The following is an 11,694-nucleotide window of genomic DNA, read 5'->3' on the forward strand; positions in this document are numbered from 1 at the left end:
ACAGTAGGGTACATTTGTATGGGTAATTGAGAGCGAGCAGTGGTGGTGGGTGTGAGATCTTCAGGACAGATCCGTGCTAACATTTTTATTTGCTTCCTTGTCCATCAGAGCCAATGACAGTCCGGCTTTTGCCCTGCGAGACACATTCCTGCAGGGCTGAATATGACACTGATACAGACGGAGGAAAATACATCATACTGCCAGGCTCCATCACTCTGTCGCTCTTTCATACACAGCCTCACAAACACACACACAATGCTATTTCGTGCAAAATTGACTTATTGTCCTCGTTGGTTCTGCAGCCGACATGTACTGGCTGTCGTATGCAAACCACTTAGAGGCACGGAGGAATCAATGCTGCTTTTTTTGCATCGACCTTAACATTAAGCCGGGGCCAGGGTCCCTCCTATACCTGCTGCAAAGTTTATTGGATGAGTGCTGATGGTAAGGAGAATGGCTCTGGGTGGATGTCGCAGTCCTTTCGTTCCCGTGGCCTTGGGCATGAAAGTAACGAGAAATACGAAGGACGTTTCTGAACGGGAACCATGGGCGCCAGCAGGAAAAATATGCAACCCGAATAATACGTTAGATAAGAGATAAGAAATGGCTGTGGCCATGAATCACAGCAATATCATCAGCAGGGCATAAGATTGTGTGTGTGTGTGTGTGTGTGTGTGTGTGTGTGTGTGTGTGTGTGTGTGTGTGGTGTGTGTGTGTGTGTGTGTGTGTGTGTGTGTGTGTGTGTGTGTGTGTGTGTGTGTGTGTGTGTGTGTGTGTGTGTGTGTGTGTGTGTGTGTGTGTGTGTGTGTGTGTGTGTGTGTGTGCAGCACAGTGTGAAAGACCTGCATGGAAAATGTGCAAGTCGTCATCAGGGATGGGAGAACGTTTAATAGCTTCCCTAATGTGTGCTGTGTGACTGTAGAAAGAGTTCTGTGGTGGCGGAGGATAACATCTTGTAACGTTAACTAGCGCTGCATTAGTGAAACTGATAGTGACGCGGATAAGCAGCTGCATTGTTTCACTCTGCACACACTCTGATCCCAAAGGGAAAAACCTTCATAGTAAGTCACTATTTCACCTGTATTGTGAATAACCTTTAGGAAATCACTCCCACAACAAATCAGCGACTGCACTGACCTCCCAACCTTCAAAACTCACCTTTTCAGACTAGCTTTTAATGTGTGATTAAAGTGTCCTTGTGATTCTTAGCTCTGTGAAGCGTCTTTGAGCTCCTGATATAGTGCTAGTAAAGTAAAATGTATTATAAGGGTTGAAGGATGTTTTTCTATCTGCGTTTTTACATTCTTACATAGTCTCAAATGTCTGAAATTACATCGTAAAAAAGCCTTTCAATTACGAAGAAAGCCAACCAAACCTTTTAAACTAAAGAAACTGCAAGCCTCCTCAATTCTGTCCAAAGCCAAAGTAAAAGTGTGGCTTTATTCTTTTAAATCAAGTCCTGCTACACTATTCCAGGAGTAGATTTACTGCAGTGCGTATATGATCGAGCCATATGAGGAGTTTTACTGCTGCTCGGGGGACACTTTTAATCCGTTAGCTTTAATGCATTGCAGGTAGCTTGTGTAGATAAGAAAAAAGCATGTCTGGGATGTAGTAAAGGTGTGTGTGTGTGTGTGTGTGTGTGTGTGTGTGTGTGTGTGTGTGTGTGTGTGTGTGGTGTGTGTGTGGTGTGTGTGTATGTGTGTGTGTGTGTGTGTGTGTGTGTGTGTGTGTGTGTGTGTGTGTGTGTGTGTGTATGTGTGTGTCAGTATTGTTTATGCATGTGTGGAGAAGACCTGCAGAGAAAACAAATACAGGCTGTAGGAGTCCTCGGGGTCAAACTGCATGGCAACGCTGTTTCATCAGCGCTAACTCTCCCTCCGTCTCTCCCTCTGCTTCCATCCCTTCATTCCTCTTGGCAACAGTTTGCTGATTACAAAAAAGGGGGGGGGCCTGACCTGGAGTAAACCCTGCTCCTATCTGTCTGACCCCAGCACAGGAACAATCCCCCCGCAGCCACCAACCCTCACACCCTGCTGACAGCTGCACACTAACCCAGCAGCAGAATCAAAGCTTCCTGATGCAACCCCTGATCCAGAGGCGGGTGTGAGGGAATGCAAAGTGGAAACATGAAATTAAGATGAAAAAATGCTCAATAGAGTCTTAAAGTTGGAGCTGAAAGTTTCCCAAATATGTATTTTCCAGCGTCTATTCTCGTCTGCTGCTGTCTTCATCCCAACACAATCACATTTCCATTTTGTTCTGTGTGACATTTTCAGATTCGGCAGTGAATCTGATGGACGGACGTAGCTTAGCGTCACTGTCGTGGCTTCCTTCCTTGTTTTTCTATCAAGCCACTAGACGCCTTAAACAGACATTTTTGTACTCGTTTTCTTTCCTTAGACAAGGAAGGAAGAGAGGTAGGCCTATGTCTAAACAAATCTAATTTGCAATAGAACTGTACCAGATATATCCATACATACTGGTTGGTGTTCAATAGCACCTAGACAATTCAGTAATGGTATATTTTTTAGGGATTTCTGTTTCTCTGATAAATGAGAGTGAGTGAGTCCTATGTTCCTATCACCAAAAAGTACAATTTCCGTCTAAACTAAAGCTAAGTTTACAGGACTATAATTCAGTATTTATTTAGTTAAATAATTGTCTGACTATTTGGTGATGTAGGACAGCTACCTGGTTCATACCTGAGCAAATCTGAAGAGGAAAAGAGTGGTCATTCTCAAGTTATGGGCTTTTTTGTCACCTTTCCCATATTCGGCCTGTATGGCTCTTTTTCAGGGATTGGGGTAGTTCTAAAGAACAACCAAAATAAAATGTGACAACAATCAATTTCATTAATGGGAGACCCTAAAGATAATAAAAATCATTGTTGTGTTTTGTTCTACCTCGGGTAGGGGTATCTCAAAATCTGAGGGCCCTTCCTGCTAGACTATAAAAACGGTGGCGTCTTTCTAGCAGGTTGCCCATCACTGTCACTTTAGAGGAGGCGCCATGGGAACTGTAGTCTTTTATACTCTGGTTGACTACAAACGTCACGATTAGGTGGCCTTTCTTATAAAAACAAAACACTGGCTCTAACAGTCACTCACCTTGGAGCGAGGTGGAGCTCTGATGTACCATTTACAGTCCACGGCCTCCGAGGCGCCCGCCTTCCCGTCTCTGGTGATCTGATGAGACTCTACGATTCCTTCTGGACCCACCATGTCATACTGACAGGCTGCAACACACACACAGGCATAAACACACACACACACACACACACACACACACACACACACACACACACACACACACACACATATACAGGTGTGGATAAGCTAACTAACACACGTGGAACCACAACAAACAGACATATACGACCTATTTCTGTTATTGCTTATACACCACTGTATATATATATATTAAAAACATGTTACATAATGAATTTTAACGTATTATGCTTATGTACGTAGTTTTTATTTTTATTTTAGAGAAAGTTATAATTTTAGTTGTATTGTACTTTTTTTCTGACATTCTTATTTATATATATATTATGTATTTATTTCAATCTAAAATGGACAATCACAAAACCTAATTTCCTCAGGATAAATAACGTATTCTCATTCAGAAAATATAAAAAATAACATTTACCTAGGACCTATTTCTGTTATTGCTTATACACCACTGTATCCATTTAGAAAAACATGTATACATACTTTTCTTTTACATTTTAGAGTAACTTCTCACTTTTATTTAAATATATTTATTGTATTATACTGTATGTCTGTATCTCACATTCTTCTTTCAATTTTGTTATTTTAAATTAATATATTTAAAAAATGTTGGACTATCACAAAACCTAATTCCCTGGGGGGTTATTCGGATTCAGTTAGCATTACAATAAATAGCATGTAACTGGAGAAGACAGTATAACTAATGCTTGTTGAGGTACAAATGAGTTGAAACATGAAGAGCAAAGAGAGAGAAGAGAGAGAGAGAGAGAGAAGAGAGAGAGGAGAGAGAAGAGAGAGAGAAGAGGGAGAGATAGAGAGAGAGAGAGAGAGAGAGGAGATAAGGAGAGAGAGAGAAGAGAGAGATAGAGAATAACTACATGGGAAGAGGGGGGGGACTCCCTGGTCTTGCAGAAGTCCCGGATCTGAGGAGAAAACAGAAGAGAGGAGGGGGGAGGGGGCATTCATTGTTTAATTACAGTGAAACAAAATTCAAACTGAAGCTAAAACAACCAGGTGGGACTTCCTGCACACAAAATGTCCTCTCTCCCTAAACTAACTTGCTTTGCAACACTCCAATGTCTGAAGTTGAACCCGAAAAACAACCTAATGTAGGACTTTTACATATTTACGTTTTATTACACGCACTGTAGTGGCTGTATACGATGGGTGCAACGAGTTCAAGGGACAACGTTTAAAGAGTGACCTGTGTGTGGTTCCTTCATGAAAACCAAAAGTCAACGTTAAGTTATTTCAATTTAATTCGGAGAAAATGTTTCCCTCATGACAATTGAGTTTTGCTGTATGGGAACCAGCATGCTAGCACACACACTGACCATCCTTACACACTGATGTTACTCATATATAATGTTTGCTACAGTCATCCACCAACATTTCTAATTACAACTACATACAGTTTAGGCTGAATGTTGCTCGTTTTTTCAAATGTGTATGCATATACCAAATAAATGGAACGAGTGTATTGTAATCTATTATTATGAGGAAGGCAATAAGCTTCACATTTTATGTCAATCCCTCAGACTCAAATGTCAGTCTGTAAGTAGTGTTGCAAGTATGGCTAAAATGTTAAGGGTCACATGTGTGCTTTATGCATTTAATAGCGTAATATAACCCTATATTTCCTACTTCCAGTACACTAATTAAAGCTGTGTGCAAAAGCCTTTTCCCGCCACATTAGAGTCGAGTGCATTCTGTAACTGAAAAACTCATTTAGACCCAAAAAGGCACAGCTCTAAATTGCTGTTATGCTAACCAAATGATGAGAATGAGCCCACTTGTGCAAAACACCTCCATTAGAGCTGGATGAGTCAGACTCTGGAATCAACCAAATTTACTGGCAATTAAGTCTTTGCAGGCAATGTGAGAGGAGCGGGGTCAAGACGCTCTCTCGGGGTTTCATTCAACATGCATGAAGAACACGCAGCTGTATTTTACTGCAACTTTGACAGTCATTTTGTTTAATTAGGTTTAATATAATAAGACCAGATACTCTTTCTTGGACAAAGTGTCTGTGAAACCATGTTTTCTGGGGGAGTCACAGCCGGTCTAACTAAAGCTGAAAGGCAATAAGCTCACTGTGGAGCCACTAAAGACTTATAAGATGAAATAACAAAACACCACGGATAAAAACTAAGCTCAACAAATACGTTTAAGTCTTATTGTTGTTCCCTTGTGCCGTGGCAGAACAAAAAACACATCTGAAGCTTAAGAGATGAATAGCACATTATAAATATCCTGACGAAAGGTTTCTAAACACCGTCTGGGACTATAAGCCTTACCCAAACTGAGAATAAAAAACCTTAACAAAGCTGATGCCATACGTTTTGTCAGCTGAATAAGATCAGGGAAGCGTCTGGTAAAGTTTTGAAAGTCAGCTTGAATGGAAAAGCTTTTTTTTTTTTAACTCTGTTTGCAGGTAAATTACATCAACAGGCTGAGGTGCGTTACCTCGTCTTGCTGCTGAAACTTCACAGTCTCCCCGCAGATTCAATATCACTCCTCAGATGACTTCACACAAGACAGAAATTGACTCTTGAACAATCTCTACTGTTCTTCCACGTCAGTGCCCGCTGTGCAGGGACGTATACCCAGGCAGAATATCACATTTATCAGCCTCTAAAGCAGCACCTTATTCCAACGATTTTTAAACCCGATAAAAGGGAAATAATAATGGAAACTATTACAGAAGCAGCGGGATAATGTACTTATGTACCAATTTCTGAGCTAGAAGTTTGCTTTAATGGACGCCACCTTGTCGCCATGCCATGAAAATCACTGTTATTTTAAAATTATCCATCCTGCTGCTTCCATTTAATTCCAGAGCAGCAGCAGTGCCTTTAAAGAAGCCTGTGAGCTGTGAGCTGCATTCATTGGACGAGGAGAATACAGGGAACACAAAAAGGCTTCACATGTACTCTGACTGTTGGCTACCTCTGACTGAGCCCAGTGTGGAACATGAGGTCTGATTGCACAGCGGGAACCTCTTGCATAAATGTCACCGCCTTTATGTCCGCCCCAAATTTTTCTGTCTAGACATGAGTCAGAGCTTCAGTGTGTGTGTGTGTGTGTGTGGGTGTGTGGGTGTGTGTGTGTGTGTGTGTGCTCACCGGACAAAAAAAAAACAGGTCATTCGGTGTGTGTGATGATGACACTCGCTGCACGAAGAGAGTCTTGGTCTGAAACTACGATACGATAATACTTTAATGGTCAGATCAAGTCTGACATTTGACTTGCATCGCTATCAAGACACAATACATGAAAAACAAACATTTAACATAACAGCACAATCACTGAGAGAAAACATTTTCAATGACCCAGCGTGCATTTGATGTGGGATTTAGCTCTAGAAGCTCCACCTTAGGCTGCAGCAAAGCTTCGCTCCTTGACGCAGTAAAACATTCATGTGAACACAGAAGCATTCAGAAGAGCCTCTGAGGCTTTCACTGCCTATACTCACGAGTAATGGTTGCTTTCAACTAAACTCAAAGGATCCTATCTTTAAAAGGCTCAACAGGAACTGCGGTTCAATTTAAGGTGGCCCCATGGCCTTGGTACTGCTAACTGGTAGTGAACAACGTTTTATTTGTCTGATGGGAAAGCGATGCTCTGCTTGGTGGGCCGTAAACATCGACAAAGAAAGTGATTTTTCTTTTTAAGAGCAAGACACAGACGTCTATCATTTCTCGTCTCTCAGTTCCCTCAGAAGTGAATCAAAGCTGTCTAAACTCGTCCGTTATTCAGACAATATGGTCACTTATAATCAAATATTCACATTGAGAGGCTAGATTAACCCCTTGGAAAATGTGCCATTGTAGCGTAGAAATTATTTAACTTGCGACAAATCAATATGACGGGTGTTTGCTGCAAACCTTTTAAAAGAAAAACTGTTGGACGGACATTTTAGGAAAATCTTCAAGCTCAATGAGACGACTGATTCCCTTTAATACATGTAAGGTACATATGAAGCTAAAGCAAGTGGACTAAAGGAGCTATAATGTTGCTGGTAAGTGGATTTGACCTTGGTAGCGAACCAGACTAGCTTTTAGTCTTTATGCTAAGCTATGCTAATCGTCTCATTGCTGCAAAATCATATTTAACAAACATATCTTATATCTAATTTTCCGTCACTAAAACAGTGAATATTTCCCGATAATGTCGACTTGTGCAGTCTATTTGTCCCGTGATCCTCATCATGTGTGTGCTCCTCTTGTTTGTCGAGGTGTGTGAGGCGAGCAGACAGGAAGGAGTGATGGGAAAATCAAAGTGAAAGACAGTTAATGAAACGGCGACCTTCAGGTCATGTGTTCTCGTTGCGTCAGAGATTTATTATTGGGCTTTCGGCATCACTTAACCCGCCGCGATCACAAGGCCAAGCATGATATACACACACACACACACACACACACACACACACACACACACACACACACACACACACACACACACACACACACACACACACACACACACACACACACACACACACACACACACACACACCAGATGATTCCTGAGGTCCCACTCAGAGGACGCTGTGCTTGTAAATGTCTCTCGCTGCGACCCTTGACCTTTTTGAGGATCCAGCTTCTGAATTTCAATCAGGTGAGTTCCTTCCCCTGCTCCATCAATCATCCCCCCCCTCCCCTCCTTGATCAATCGATCCAATCAATTACATGGATTGATAAAATGATGGATGAACTAAATAAATGTGTGTTCTCAGCACACATGTGTAATATTTGATTACCAGATTAATTCAAGCTGTACGGTGAATAATAAATACTATACACACACACACATACCATGTATACATCACTTCAGGGGACATTACATTGACTTACATGCATTTCCTGGAGACTTATCCTAACCTTAACCAACACATCCCTAACCCTAACCCTAACCAAGTCTTCACCCTAAAAGTAATGATTCCCCTCATGGGGACCTCCAATTTGTCCCCATAAGGGAGGCGAGTCCCCACACGTCACTGTGTAAACAGATTTAGGTCCCCACAAGTATAGCAATGCTAGGCCACCCACCCACACAAACACACACACACACACACACACACACACACACACACACACACACACACACACCCACACACACACACACACACACACACACACACCAACACGTTCTCACTCCCATCCCGTCACATATTGACGGACGGTCAGGGCCCCTCCCCGTCGCTATATTACGTACAGGGTACCCCTTGAGCGTCAGGCTTCTACGGGCAGGGCGTCCCATAGACCTTCATTGCGAACAGCGGACCCCTTGACCGTCAGGCTTCTACGGGCAGGGCGTCCCATAGACCTTCATAGACCACGTGATCAACAACAATGGCCGACCTTCGTGTTATTCTCGGTGGAAATGCCTATTTTAAGGTTCATTTGGCCATTAAAATGCGTTTTGATGTCATTTTATGCGATTAATATGAGTTGGTATTTCTGATTATTTGTGCAGTAGATGTACATGATGTTTAGTTTGCTAGTTATGACGAAGATTATTTCATGAATGTGTACACATTCATGGTTGCTAAGGTGGTTGCTATGGACGCTGCAACAGCTCCCAGACCACGTGATCAACAACAATGGCCGACCTTCGTGTTATTCTCGGTGGAAAAGGCCTATTTTAAGGTTCATTTGGCCATTAAAATGCGTTTTGATGTCATTTTATGCGAGTAATGAGTTTTTATTTCTGATTATTTGTGCAGTACATGTACATGATGTTTAGTTTGCTAGTTATGACTAGTTATAAGATTACTTCATGAATGGTTGCTCACGTTTTTTTGGTGGAAATGTGTTTTTTCACAGCAAAGTCACCCTCTGTACTTGGACTTATTGGGAGAATCTAAAGGCAAGAACATCCCAAATATTCATTTAGGTCTTTATTTTAGACCTTTAGTGTTGCCGTCTGTGAGGAAAATAAATGGGGCTCAGAGCCTCGTATTTTTTAAATCTTTTTTTCCTTCTAATTTGTTATTCTTTTCAAAATAACACACTGTTATTTACTCACCAATAACACACAATTATCCTTTCTTTTATTTATTGGTTTAATTCCATAATCTCGGGCTTTTTTGGCGTCCTCGTAATCTTCTGCAGCTTACTCTTTGCAACAGAAAATGCTCACTTTAAAGCCCGGGTCAGACGGTAAGTCGCCCTCCAGCTGCCGATGGGAATTGATCTCATTAATACCTATAACGTCATATCAACTCGTCTATTACCAGCGTTCAGGGAGCTCTATGTACGTCAATGGGGACTCCCTGTTAGTTAACCAAGGGTCCTGGTGTGTGAGGAGCTCCGCGGATTGGTCCATTTGGGCCAATCCGGTCATTTGTTGTTGATCTGGGTTTTCACACGTCACAGAACCCAGGAAGCAAACAATGGAGAAAGAGAAATGTCCAACGAGGCGTTCTGGGGCAGCACAGACAGGTCTTCTCTGTGTTAGAGTTTTACTCGCTACAGGGTGTACTTTGAGGGTTTGTGACTCTGCAGACCGTTTACATGCAGAACAACCTTCATAACACAAGGGGACGGGTGATAACCAGAAAAGCATGACATGGAACCTTTAAGGTCTGAAAACTAATTAAAAGATGGATTTATTCAACTTTCTCACCATTAATTAATTTAACATTTGTATTCTTCCTCAAGGCTGAAGAGTTTTCTTGTTGTCACTGCCTTTTATTAAATCAAATTATTCATATCCTACACTGTACTGTAACATTGTTATTGTATTTCAAACCAGTATTATTGCCTTTTAGCTTGTTTTACTTTAAATTCCCTTGGTTCTGTGCAGACTTTTATTAATGTACTTAAATGCCAATGCACCAATGGGCATTATATGTTTTAATATTTGTGTAAAGCACTTTAAATGGTGTTGAAATGTGCTGTATAAAAACATCTAATATCTAATCTAATAACTCAATGCAACTTCTGTTAAAGTTTGCTGTTTTTTTTAAACCGCTCTCCAGCTCATCAAAAAGCAAATCACTCATCATCCGAATATCCAAAACATGTGTGGCACCTGTGGAACAAACCAAACCCAAAAGCATCGTTTACAGAAGTTATTTGCAAAATGCCTCCAGAATTAAAAAAGCAGCAGCTTGCAAACAGCAGCTCAAATACGCTCATCACATTGCTTTTCAAAAATATGCTCGCAGTGCGGCGACAGTAATTCACTCTGACAGCCAGACATAAAAAGAATCATTAGGAATTTGTTCTGGTAAAGAATGACTAAACCAATGATGAGTAGACGCTGGGTTTGGCTGCGACCTTTATTTAGAAAGCACTGCGAATGAAAAGGGGACTAGCAGAAGTGTCAGGAGATGCAATTGCATAACACTATGTTTTATTAATACGACACCACACTACGTCTCCTTTGGATTTGAGCTCTGCCTCGGCCCCTCAGTGTGAGCTGCTGACTGTAATGTATGTTAAACAGCGTATGAATGAATGCTTATCTGTGTGGCAATATTCCAGGACACAAAAACTCAATTTCCCAGCGGCCTCATTTCCTCTCGCTGCTCGGCGGTGACATTTAAATAAGCACCTGATTAATAATCTCCGCCAAAGTGGTTGATCAAGCTAATGGAAGGCGGCCATTAATCTCACTGTGGCTGGAGCTGTGGAGACGGGAAGAGAGATGGGAAGGAGAAGGAAACATTTCCACACTTTGATTACTTCCAGCTCTTTCAATCACAACTAAAGCACCATTTTGGCAGAGGTGATTGTCTCTGTCATTTTCTTTCACAGAGCGCTATTGAGTCTGCAGTTTCCAATCTAGCAGGTCGGCAGGCTTTCAACTTCAAAAACAAGCACACATTCAGAGGTGGAAGTAAAAGTAGATTGTAAAAAATACTTAGTTACAACTAAAAGTCCTGCATTTAAAACCATAATCAGGTCAAAGTACAAAGGAATTGGCATCAAAATATACTCAAAGTTAGTGCAATTCACAATTTTTCTTACTTAACAATTAAGTTATTTACAATATGTTAACGTTACAGGCTCTTTCAATACGTTATACATTCACTTAAATGTTGTTACGATACTGCTACTTGTATTTAGGTTTATCGTCTAAATAATGTGTGCTTTCCTTTATCTAATATATCAGTCTAAACTTTTATAGACGTTCACCTTTTATCTGCACTGTATCTTTGCTGCTGTAATGACGTTATTTTCCCTGTTGTCGAACAAATAAAGAATTTCTGAAGTGTAATGACCATTCAATATCATATTATATAACTGGATTATGATTATTAAAGCAGTACAGCTTGTAAAGTCATAGCTAATTTGATCTGATTTATATATACTGTTCCTATTTACAATATAGTATGGTAATTTATTAATTGATTCATAGTGTATGAGCTAAAACTCAAGATTTATAGAGTAAAAAGTGCAATATTGGCTTCCAAAATGCAGTGGAGAGGAAGTAACAAGTAGCATAAAAT

General features: G+C 40.9%; 1 protein-coding gene across 3 annotated transcripts in view; it reads right to left on the reverse strand.

The window, feature by feature from the left end:
- The window catches only part of neto1l (neuropilin (NRP) and tolloid (TLL)-like 1, like), a 31,870-nt gene extending 27,974 nt beyond the window's left edge, over positions 1-3,896 (reverse strand). For 2 of the 3 annotated variants that reach the window (XM_034209613.1, XM_034209614.1), the window contains exon 1: positions 3,111-3,895. In XM_034209613.1, coding sequence (XP_034065504.1) covers positions 3,111-3,224 — 114 coding nt within the window. In that variant the 5' untranslated portion in view covers positions 3,225-3,895. Of the gene's footprint in view, positions 1-3,110 lie in introns of all 3 variants that reach the window. The other variant, XM_034209616.1, reaches the window with a different exon arrangement.
- Positions 3,897-11,694: the final 7,798 nt, after the last annotated feature.

Source organism: Gymnodraco acuticeps, unplaced genomic scaffold (assembly GCF_902827175.1).
Source record: "Gymnodraco acuticeps unplaced genomic scaffold, fGymAcu1.1, whole genome shotgun sequence".
Classification (NCBI taxonomy): domain Eukaryota; kingdom Metazoa; phylum Chordata; class Actinopteri; order Perciformes; family Bathydraconidae; genus Gymnodraco; species Gymnodraco acuticeps.